The 12670-nt window shown below is 41.4% G+C and overlaps 1 protein-coding gene across 1 annotated transcript in view; it reads left to right on the top strand.

Annotated features, from left to right (window-relative positions):
• Positions 1-2265, top strand: part of LAPTM4B (lysosomal protein transmembrane 4 beta) — a 116530-nt gene extending 114265 nt beyond the window's left edge. The window contains exon 7 of the mRNA XM_074944059.1: positions 167-2265. Coding sequence (XP_074800160.1) covers positions 167-241 — 75 coding nt within the window. The 3' untranslated portion in view covers positions 242-2265. The remainder of the gene's footprint in view (positions 1-166) is intronic.
• Positions 2266-12670: the final 10405 nt, after the last annotated feature.

Raw genomic sequence — 12670 nt, 5'->3', positions numbered from 1 at the left:
CTGTGTATTTCACTAATAACATTTTATTTGCTAACTGCTAATCTTGAGGCAGTTTTTATTTTATTTAGTCATTTAATTATTTTGCAGAACAAGGTCCTAAATTCCTGTCTTATAATTTTAGCCAGCTGACATAAAAAAATGATTATTTTTTTTCCCTTTTCCTCAGGTGCTGTTGCCACCTTATGAAGATCCTGCAAATGCAGCTAGTAAAGACCCACCACCACCTTATGTGTCAGCATAAGCAAGAATGTGAAGTGTACCTAAGAACAATAGCTTTACTTCTCAAACATTTGAGCAATAGTTTATTTCACTTCCAGGATGTAACTCTAAGATTTATGTGTTGCTGTTTAGCTGAAATTTTGAAATGTAGATTTTGTGTTCAAAATGCTGTAGATAGTTTTAATAATGTGCTTCAACTGAAACAGTGTGTTGAATTGGTTTCAGGAACCTTTTTTTGGGAGGGGTGGGTTAGTGTTAAGATGACGACAAGAATCATTCAGTAGCTTTTATTCACCTCATTTTGACATGCAGTGCTAGAGAATTTAGAACTTTTGTGTATAAAGCAGGTGTACATTTCCTTTTTTATCTACAAATCTTCCAGATCAGTAGAAACAAGTTTCTGAAATGCCCATTTTCCACCTTTAGAATGTATAGGACAAAATGTAGTCTGTCAGTCCCAAAAAAGTGACATTCCACTTTACTCCAAAAAAGCTAATAAAATATTGTGCTGAAGCGAATGGTCTCTAAAGGAACAGGAGTATGGTATAGTGTTCTCACTAACCAGGTTAATCACAAACATTTAGTGGGGGGGAATAAGCATGGGAAAGCAAGGTTGCTTAGCTCCCAAAACTGTGGCAAGTCAGGTCCATGGTCTAACGTATACCTGCTCTGTCCCCTACAGCCACTCTTCTTTTCACTTCAAAATAAATAAGTAAACATTGCTGCCACCGTTCTGCTGATACTCCCTTCCTGCCTATACAGCCCCTCCCCTTTTAGCAACCTCAAAAAATACCTGTGCTTTTAAAATCACATGGCTTGGTGACTGAAGATGCCTCCTTGGTATCCAAAGTGTGAAAGTTTGTGGGAGTGTGCCTGTAAATAGAGCAAAGTTTTGGACTGTGAATTAAGTTATACCAATATGGGGATAAATTCTCCCAGCCTATGGGAAAAATATGCATGTAATTTCTCCTAACATTTTCAGAAATCTCTCATGAATACCTATATGCATCAAAAGGATGCAGCATCTGCATCATATGGGAATATGGGACTCCTTTGTATGACAACTGTTTGCATTAGAATTCATTCTAGTGGGACTCCCCCATCTGTGCTGATCCTGCTATGTATGTTTGTGTGAGGTACTCTTTTCTCCAAAAAGTGCCTCTTGCACATGTAACTTTTTTGTTGAGAGTTCTATTTTTAAAAATTGTTAAAGATCATCTATACTATATGAATGGACATGTTTCTACCTCTCATCTCTTCTCAAGTGTCATCTCTGTCGCTTTGTGGATGTCAGCACATGTTGGGGTGCAAAGCCTTATGCAAAGGGACCTTGTGGAGCTGCACCACCCCGGGGGAGCCTCAGGAGAAATTGTCCTTCAAGAAGCATGATCTCTTCTGAAGCTGACCTGGAGTGCTCACACTGCACTGTTCATTAGGACAATGTAGATTTCAGTGCACTGACTCCACTCTACAGGCCCATGCAGAGTGTGGGCAGGTCTATGGTCCTGCCTTCTCCCTGCCTTTTTCTGAACAATGACCAAACAGTCCCTGTTCAGAGACCGCTATTGTGATCTGTCCTTGTGCAGGCCATGAAATGAGGGAAAGGCTTTTTAAAATGACCCTTTCACACACTTGTGCAAGAGCAGATCCCAGTCTAGCCCTTGTTGTTTTGTTTCATGGTTCAATCACTCTAAGATCAGACCAGGCAATACCTTGATTGGACCAGTTGCTGATACTGATATATAGAAAAATCCCATTGTTTTCTGCAGGGTAACTCTAGTGTTTTCCAGCGTAGGCCTCATAACCATTTACATTCCAGAACTGAATTTATTTTTGAGGTGGGCTGCCTGGACTTCTGATCCTCCTGGCTGTTCACTTTCTTTTAATTCTTGACTGATTTTGAAGAATTTTTAATCATTCATCTGTTTGACAATAAGCCGATTGTACATACTTCTCATTGAATCTACTATGTATATTAGCTAGCCTCTCTCTAATAAAAGGGATGTTTCCTTGTACCTATGGCAATTTCTTTTGCATCTCTTCACTAACATAACATCCACACAAATCTAGTATTGTCAATCAAATGTGACAGGTTTTCTGTGTAAATAAATAAAAACTACAACTTCTGTTTCATGCAGTCAATAACCACATCTTCCTTCTTCCGGCCATGTACAAATGCAGAAAAGAATAGTTATTAGGCTCAGAATATTTCTTACAGAGCAATGGAAATCAGAGATGGAACAGACTTATTTTGTTAGCATCCAGAAATGTTTTCTGAGTTTCGTCTCCAAAGTGCCAAATAAAGGAGGACTGCCATCTCTGGTCTGTTCCATGATACTTCCATAGCCAGGTGGTGGCTTTTGTTTTGTTTTTTTACCATTACATTGTATAAATTCATATCTAGTTTGCTGTAGGTTTTTCTTAGCAGTACTTTTCTCCCAGGTATCTCTCATCCATGTATATATTTTGTTTCTGTTGGTTCCTGTCCTCCTCCTCTCCCCCTCCCGCTCTCCCGCAGACATCAGCATATTATTTTTCCAGGTTGCATCTCATTTTATTTTTTATATTAGTTCTATATTATGTGGGGATCATTATTAATAATTGCCAGATCATCAAAGACTGGAATGAAAAATATTAAAAAGGTGGTGCACTCAAGTCAGACATACAGGTCCAGATCTACCAGCTAAGGATCTGGGCCTTGGTTTTACCAGATGTGTAAAGATATACTTGGCTGAAACTTTATGAATTTTTTCATGTCAACCACAGAATTTTGCAGGCTTCTTAAACTCAACAGCTACTGAATCTAAACCCCCAATTTTCTCTTCCTCAACTGCAGCTCTGTTATTACTGCTGCATTTACATAAGAACTATAGAAAATAGTATTCTCCCACATACAAAGATATTGCCCTGTAGAAGGTGAGCAGAAAAGCTTTGGTGGTGATCTGGTAAGTACATGTGCTTTTGATGCATCTCAGTGCTTCTAACATATTGCAACAGTTATTAACAACCACAGTTTTGAGTGATGCACTGTTCAAACTGATATTCCTTTAGGAAAATGTCTGGTTTGTAAATATAACCAAAATGCTCTAATATATGCCTCTAGAACATATTCCTAACCACAGATCTATTGTCTAGAGAATGCCAGGCTGGTGCAGTGCCCAGGAGCTGTTAAGGTGTTTTTGCCAATGTTAAAATAAGGTCTTTTCTAAGTGCACGATGTGGGGGAATGGTTATGAGTAGGAGCAGAAGACAAGAGATGAAGTGGTGATGATAGAACGGGTGAGGGAAGGTTCATTAATCTCATTGGACGGCACAAAGACTAATATTTTTACATTCATAAGAATCGGTGTTATAAGAATAAAGGAAATTAATTTGCATGCTTCCTTTCTCCTGTGCCACAGTCAGACAAGAGCAAACATATGTAAGTTCTATCTTCTAGTCTTAAGCAAATTATCAGCTGTATCCCAGAACTTGAAGTAGATGACACTTTGGTCTCACCTATTGTAAGATTGCCTGAGACCCAGCAGACCTCTGCCCTCCATATCTAAAGAAGAGTTGGTTAAACTCCAGCCTGGTGGTCAAGGTTGCTGGAAGACTCAGAGCATAGTATCCCTATTTCTAAAGAGATCTATTTGAAATCATATTTACATTTTTATTAGAGGCTGGATTTGCAATCGTGTATACTGTAATAGCTTTCCCTGCAAAGATTCTACACCTAAAGTTTCAGCTTACAGCAACACTGTTTCAGCTCACAGCTCAGAGAAACCAAAAATAGCATCCCTAACTGTAAATGGAGGATTGGCTCTGATAAATCAGGCTTAAAGTTCTCTCAGGGACAGAGAGTGGTATTTATAAAGATGTCTCCGCATCCAGGGATTTGACCTACAGTGGTTCTGCAACCTGGCCAAGTTTTCAGATGAATAACTCAGCTGAATGTGGAAGCCAGATCTCTGACCTTTTGCCTACAAGCCCATATCTATCTCCTGCAGAATAGGATATTGAAGCAGCAGGAGCAAAGAACTTTGTCACCCATCCAATGAATATAAAGTTACTTCAAAGCAAAAGACTGTTCTACAAACATACATTTGATACTGGACAATTAGTCAGAACAGCTGCTTATTTTAAATGAGCAAGCAAAGTGCAATGTAAAGCAGTTGGAGACTTTTTTTTTTTTTCTTCACTGTATCCAGACCTTTCAAACAGCAAAACAATATAACCAGGGCTGGGTTATGTAAGAGTATGTCCTGTACTGGAAATGAAGGTGGAGCTGTAGAATGGGAAGGCATTGTTTCAATCACTAGCACAACAGCATGGTATGGGCTAACAACCTGAGTATATACCTAGGGCATGGCCTGGGCTAACAACCTGCGTGATGTACCCAGGGTCCACAGTGGGCTTCTACTCACATGGCTAGCCCCTGTTGAAGCCTGTGCTGTTACATCTTCTCTACTGTTCCCCATGCTAGTTACATTAAAGCTATCTTGGGTATGCCTATACATGCTACAATCGGACCTCCACTTGCAGTGTAAACATACCCTAAGAGGCATGAGACTAGGGCACAGTGATTTTGGCTTGTCATTTGGGAGATGGGTAAGCATGGTAAAGATATGAGTCAGTCTCCTCACTGGCCTATGGGAGGAGTTGTATATGAGCAAGTGAGGGTGGGCACTGCAAAGTTACTCTCAGAGCCCACTCGGAAAAGAGAGATTGCAGCATGGAGCGTTTGCAGCCATTTGAGAGGTTTCCTAGCTACCACTTTGGTTCTAAGTGTTCAGGAATAGGGGAACTGGCAGACACACAACTTTAAGACCTATAGATACTCATTGCGTTGAGCTCTCTGATTATAGCAATGCAGAGACTTTCTGTGGCACTGTCATATCAGTCTGAGACTCTGGATATTTGGCTTCCATAGCAATAGAGAGAGAAAAGCGCCTGTCAGGGTGCAACAAAGTTTTGTCAGGCTACCATCTTATTGCTGTTCTGTGTCCCACTAGATTTCCAGTATTAGCTGTGCCTTGAAGAAAGTTAGTTACAGAAGTATGGTACTGCTCTGGTGTGCCAAATATTTAAGAACAATGTGTTGGCTAATGTAATACAAAAATCTAATTAGCCAATAGGAAAAGGCAATCATTTTATTTATTTATTTAGAGTCTACCACAGCCACCAGACTTGTTCTTTGGTTCCTTTCCTGGCTTTGGACGAAGGGGGGATTTGCCATCAAGTTTGTCATGGCTCTTCTTTATAGCAAAGCCCCTTGAGCAAAACTTTTAGAATTTAGCCAGGAATAAGATTCTGTTCCAGCATGGACGGGGAAACCTAAATCCATTTTATCCTGCTAATAAATCTAAGAAGTGGTTTTCTTCTTCTTCTTATGCTTCCAGGGTAGGTATTGCTATCAGTCCAGCCACTTCTGTTAGTCTACCTCCTGCTTGCAGCAGGCATCAAGGCCCCAGACCTGCCTTTTCTGAGGGCAGGTCTACTCTAGAAGCACATCAGTGCAGCTGTAGCATGTCCAGTGAAGACACTCTTCCATCAGCATAATTATTCCACCTCAGCAAGAGGCAGAAGCTATGTTGGCAGGAGAGCCTCTCCCACTGACATAGTGCCGGTGTGGACAACTCTTAGGTCACTGTAACTTGCGTTGCTCTGGGGGACCTTTTTCACACACCTGAGTGACGCAAGTTAGATTGACTTAAGGAGTAGTGTAGACCTGCCCTGAGATTTCTTCCCACTACACTCCAAAACCAGAAACTCAAGGGATGGGGCAAGCTTCTAGATTTCTACATCCATTTTCCCTTTAAAATTTCCAAAGTCACTACCGCGAGTTTATGGTTCAGCTTCCCCAGGGGTAACAATGGTACAAGTGCTATTGTAGCCAGAGCTCCAGGCATTTGTCAGTACTTTAGCATCATGTCATCTAACCACGTTCAGAGCAGGACTAGACAGCACCGTGGTTAAAGTATCAGTGGCTGCCAGCCCTTATCTACATTAGGGGCTCTCACTTTGGCTACTACCGACTGAACTGAACTGTGGTAGCTATAGTGGGAAATCTATGGGGGGATAAAACTGGACAATTAGTTACTCTCATTTGTCTTCTGCCAGTTTGTGAACTCTGCTCACCACGGTACCATTTGAAAATGGAATGGCTTTCATTTCCTTTGTTTAAAGAAGATATTAACTTTATCTGTGGCACAGATAAATTTAAATTTCCTGCTATTATGTGTGGGTGTTTTGCCTTTGCTAAACAGAGAGCAACTAAATAAGAGGCATTGAACACTTCCAGTGAAATTGTTAGAGTAGCTGATGTAGCAATTTGTTGTTTTTAAAAAATAAGTTGCAATTTACAATTTAAAAAAAAAATCAAATGAGCTATGGATGTTGAATCCGAGGTTCTTGAGCCAAAATGTCGTCTGAGGATGTGGTCTGGTTTCAAAGTTTTCATACTAATTTTTGCTAGTATTTCAAAACAACCAGCAACTACAGTTTGTTGTATATCTCCTGATTGTTTTCACCTCAGCGTGTAATTCAAATTTTACTGTTGACAGTAGTAAATGCCATCTAAATTAATTAATATCTATAGCATGCCTTTGAACGTACAAAGTGTTATAAAATGTATTTTATATATCAACTGATGAGTGTAACAGCCACATGTCATTCAGGATAAATGCAAGGAACAATAGGAGACTCCACCCAAAACACAGCCACATATCACTACCAAAAATAAATTAGAACTGTGTAGGTGGGTGGGGGTTCACTGAGTATTTCTTGGTGGGAGAGGTTTGTTTGGACGGGGGTATGTACGTGTAAGTGAGAAAGAAGTAGGAGAGAGACCAGAAAAGCAGCAAAAAGTCAAGGAAACAGTCTGAACAAGCACTGGGAGCGTGGGCCTGAGAAAAACAGAGAGAGAGAGAGAACTTTGGGGCTGAGTGCTGGCTAAAAGAGGTTTGAAACATTCAAACAAAGAAGATATCTCTTGTAGTTTGATTCCTTCTGTTTTCAGAGAAACAGGACTTGGTACATTCTTTGTAAATAAACAGGATTCCATCAAATATACCTAACTGCATCCTCAATTTCTTCTCCTAATCGAAACAACCTGAAGAACTTCAAATTTTGTCTAACTGCTTGCCTGAAAAAGGGATAACTTCTTCACCATAAGCCGTGCAAACAGTTCAGGAACAAAGTAGTCCTGCAAAACATTAAAATGGACACTAAACAGTTGTAACCATGAGAATCTAAGGATGCGTCTATACTGGAATTGGAAGGTGTAATTTCCAGCTTAAGAAGACATACCCGCGTTAGATCATAGAATATCTGGGTTGGAAGGGACCTCAGGAGGTCATCTAGTCCAACCCCCTGCTCAAAGCAGGACCAATCCCCAATTTCTGCCACAGATCCCTAAATGGCCCCCTCAAGGGCTGAACTCACAACCCTGCATTTAGCAGGCCAATGATCAAACCATTGAGCTATCCCTCCGCTTTGATCAAGCTAGCATGATAAAAATAGAAGAATTAAGCGCAGCGGCACAAGGGATTAGCCACCCAAGTAAGGACCTAGCATCTCGGATGGGCTCATACTTAGGCACTTAAGCCCTCTTACTGTACATACCGTCGCTCAATCAAAGCTAGCGTGGGTATCCCTTCTCGAGCTGGAAATTACCTCTCCCTCCCCCCGCTCAAAAGTGTTTGGATTTCACACAACCAAAAGTTTTGTGTGTTGATACATATCCATAGCCCTCATATGACTGGATCATGGGGCACTACCTGGTCGCCAATAAAAAAAAAAAAAAAAAAAAAAAGGGTTAACCTCAGATCAGCTCACCCATCTCCTTCCACAGGTTGTCAGAGGAAGGGCTATAGGAGCTGGTGTTTGGGAAGGGGAAGAATGCCTTTGGGAGAGTTAGGCTTCACACCCAGAGGTCATATGATTGGATTGAATCACAGTATGGGATGTTTTGAGTTGAGATATGATCTCTGATCAAAGAGCTGTGCTTATGACATCTGAATTCATCCATCATTATATGTCAGTTTTGGCTTCATCTTTCAGACAGCTGACCTTTCTGTGTTTGTGCTTATCACAGATAATAGAATGCATGCTTGATTCAGATTTGTTTTTGAAATAGCAGGAATTTATTCTTTGTCTATGATCTTATTTTTGGTCTCTAATAACAGAAGTTTCAAGGCTCACATTGCTATTCTTCCAATTTTAGTGGACCAAATCAGTGTTTCTCAACCTTTTTTGTGCTTGCAACTCCCTTTATATTAAAAAAACAAAACAAAACTGTGACTCCCCTCCCCATACTAAGACTTGAAAATTTGTGACCCCCTACCTTAAATATCATCAAGTAAATTATGAATAATACTGGCCCACCAGCATTAATAAACTAATATTTCAAACATACATAAATAAGTAAAAGTAAGAAAAAACATTTGTGCCAAATGAAAGTTTATTTTTGCATAGAAACAAACTATAGATTCACTTTTTTACAAATTATGAGTTTTACAGAGTCCTTCAATGAGACACTTGTGCTTGTTTTGTACCAGCTAATTTTTTTATGTTGGGTTGAATTGAAGAAACACTCAGCAGGACATTCTCCACAGATAATTTATTTCATTTCTTTGTTTTTATTGCAACTATCGATGAGAAGCCCAATTCTAATAAGTATGACATTGCGAACAGGATTGAAACTTTCAAAGCTTCAGTTACAAGTTTGGGATACTCATGCTTCTGTGCCATCCAAAACGTGCACATGTCTTCTGAAGGAAATGAACACTGGAGCATTTTATCAGATGAAAGCTCTATCAGTTTATCTTGCAGGCTTCCTGTAAGTTTGGCAGACTCGACTACTCTTTTGTTGACCGGATTAATTATCCACCTCTTGCCAAGTTCTACGTCGTCAGGCAGGAAATAATCCTGGAGCTGCTTAAATGTAAGTATATGTTCAATCATAATGTTTTTTAATTGTTCAATGTCCACTTCTTGTCCATTGGCAATCGATTTCATGAACTCACAACTCAGAGGAAATGATTCAAAGTTTCCACTCTGAAGCCAAGCAGACCAGGTTCCAAACTTCTTTCCAAAGGCTCTCACTTTGTCTCCCAATACAATTATGTTTTTGTGTCATCCTTGAAAACTCATATTCAACTCATTCAGATGACTGAAGATGTCTGCTAAGTAAACTAACTGAAGAAGCCACGATGGGTCACTGAACGATTTAGCAAAAGGAGACCCCTGTTCCTGTAGGAACGTAAGTACTTCAGCTCGCAATTCAAAAAGTCCGCTTAATATTTTTCCTCATGAGAGCCACCTCACTTCAGTGTACAAGAGAAGACTTTTATAAAGTGTTCCCATTTCATCTCATAAAACTGTAAACAGGCGAGCTGATAGAAGCCAGCTTTTTATGAAATTCACAACTTTTACAGACTCACCAAGCACCTGATGCAACTCAGAAGGCATTCCTTTTGCAACAATTGCTTGTCCATGTAAAAAGCAATGGGTCCAAATTAAATGTGGCATATTGGTTTTTAATCTTGCAATAAGACCGCTGTTCTTGCTAGTCATTGCTTTGGCACCATCACTGCATAAAGCAATACATTTTTCCCAATTGATTTGAAAATACTTGGTAGCTTCAACAAATATGTTAAATAGACATGCGCCAGTCGTGGGCTAGGTAGCACTTTACAGAAGAGCATGTTTTCCTCAACAGTAGCATCTTAATTATGTTGAATGAAAGCTAAGAAGTTGTTGTCGTTATCTTGTCCTTCAATAATCATATCAACCCATGAAACTCAAAAATGAATTTGGCAACTTTTACAAGGTCCTCTGTAAGGGCTTGATCCAAGGTGTCAAATCTTAAGAGCATCACTTTCCTTACAATATTACATTCAAAAGCAGCACATCTTGCAGAGTGGATTTATCTTAGTCTCATCTGTATTGATTTTCATTCCTGAAGTGTATTCTGTCTGCACTGTCGTGACAGTGGATGTTATTTTCCAAGATGCTTTAATGTCAGTCAGAAGATCTTTTATCTTTCAACCATTTATTTTAGCTAATATTTTCCTTGCTAGGGTGTCAGTATCCTCAAACATCATCATTCCAACCTGAGTTTCTGATTTTCCAACTTTGGACAGTCCATGATGAAAAAAGAAACAGAATAAAGCCGCAGTCTCCAAAACAGTCCAGGCTCACTCTGCTGTTCCTAGTATGGCCAAATGTAAATATCTAGGAACAAAGGTAGGCCATATTTACAGAATATGGACAGCTCCCACCTTCATCAGGAAGGGGTTAAAGAGCTCCTCTGGGCTCACTCAGCCCCAGCCTGGCACACCTGTGAGGCCTCTTGCATCTGGAGAGGGGCAGCTCCTTAAAAGGGAGGATCTAAGCCCAGTGTAGGGTGGTGGTTAGAGGGAATGAGAGAGGTGCCCATCCTTACCTCACAGGGGCGACCTACAGGTACAGCCTGTGACAGGGATGCTATCTTGGGATGTGGTGACTCTGAGAAAGACTTGAGTCACAGGGGATAATCAAGTGAACATGAGCTCCCAGTAAAATACTATGTCCAAAAGGGCTAATGCGATCCTTGGATTTATAAAATGGGCAGCTCAAGAAAGAGTAGAGAGGTTATGTGACCTCTTTTATTTGGCACTGGTGTGAATGCTACTAGAATATTGTGACTAGTTCTGGTATCCACAATTCAAAAAGGATGTTGATAAATTGGAGAGGGTTCAGAGAAGAGTGACAAGAATGATTAAAAGGTTAGAAAATATGCCTTATAGAGTTAGACACAAGGAGTTCAATCTATTTAGCTTATCAATGAGAAGATTGAGGGATGACTTGATCACAGTCTAAGATTAAGTAAGGCTAAGGTTTTATCACAGTTATTTTTAGTAAAAGTCACAAACAAGTCATAGATTCTGTGAATTTTTATCGCCCATCTGTGACTTTTACTAAAAATAACCTGGGGGCAGGCTATGTAGGGGGAATGAATGGAGTCCCATGGGGGTGGGGGACAGGGACTGAAAGGCCGAGCCCTATGCCAGCCGCCATGGGGGGCGCACAGCCCCCGCTCCAGAGCTGGCTGCAGCTGGGGTAGGGGGAGACACACGGCCCTGGGAAGTCCCGAGGGGGGCATATGGCCCCTAGTGCAGCTGCTGGGCAGGGGTGCGCAGCACCAGTTGCAGTCCCTAGTGAAAGCTGTGGGGCTGGGGCGCATTGCCCTGGCTGCAGCCCCTACCAAGCCCAGGACGCCACGGGGCTAGAGGCCGCAGCCCCAGCTTCATCCCCAGGCGGAAGCCACGGTGCCAGGGCATGTGGCCCCAGCTGCAACCCCTGGTGAAAGCCACAGAGCTGGAGTGCGCAGCCCCGGCCGCAGCCCCAGGTGGAAGCCATGGGGCTGGGGCATGTGGCCCCGGTGGAAGCTGCAGAGCTGGGGCTGCAGGGTCCTAGTTCCAGCCAGGCCCAGTTGCAGGGCAGGGGTGCACAATCCTGCCTCTGCCTCTCGAAGCCCTAGAAGTCATAGAGGTCCAGTAAAGTCACGGAATCTGTGACTGCCATGCCTTCCATGACTAAATCGTAGCCTGATCTATAAATACCAACATGTGGAACAGAAATTTGATAGTTGAAGGCACTGTAATCTAGCAAACAAAGGTATAACAAGATCCAATGTCAGATCAATTCAGCCTAGAAATAAGGTGCAAATTGTTAATGATGAGGGTAACTAATGATTGGATCAATTTACCAAAGGTTGTCATGGAATCTCTATCGCTGGAAATTTTTTAATGAAGATCAGATCTTTTTCTAAAAGATATGTTCTACTTCAAACAGGAATGAATTCTGGATTGGGGGCTTTGATGATATCCCCGTGGTGCAACCTGGAACTGGGGTAGCATTGTGCCCACATAACTCTTTAGCCTGGGCTTTCTTTCACAATGCTTTGCTAGTGAGAAGCAGCAAATCCCTCCAGGCGCTGTTATCACTCAGCACAACAGCATGTGGAGCCCCACGCTCAGCTAGGTTGCATGAATGCTCCCTGAGCCACTCACAAATCACATCGAGAGAGGCTCCAGCCAATTCCCCTCCTCCCCGCATCTCCCCAGCCTTGCACCCCAGAACTGTACAGTCTTGCCCTAGTCAGAAGCCTTACCAGTGTAAGTTTATTAACCAGTCTGCCTCTCTCTAGGTGTGGAGTGGACACACACTAGCCTTTGTAACCTGAGCTGAGATTTCCCAAGCACTTCAACCAAAATACTCTATTTTAAGTAAAATACAGAACAAATTTATTACCTACAGAAAGATTGATTATAAGTGGTAGGCGCAAAAGGTCGGAGATAGTTACCAAAGAAAAAAAAGGTAAGTGCACATTCTAAATTTTAAACCTTATTATTCTAGACAGTATTTGGAATAAGCAGTTTTCTCACCCCACTGGATGTTACAGTTCTCAGTTCAAGTCTTTGTC

Source organism: Natator depressus, chromosome 2, assembly GCF_965152275.1.
Source record: "Natator depressus isolate rNatDep1 chromosome 2, rNatDep2.hap1, whole genome shotgun sequence".
Classification (NCBI taxonomy): Eukaryota; Metazoa; Chordata; order Testudines; family Cheloniidae; genus Natator; species Natator depressus.
This window is presented reverse-complemented; position numbering and strand designations above follow the sequence as displayed.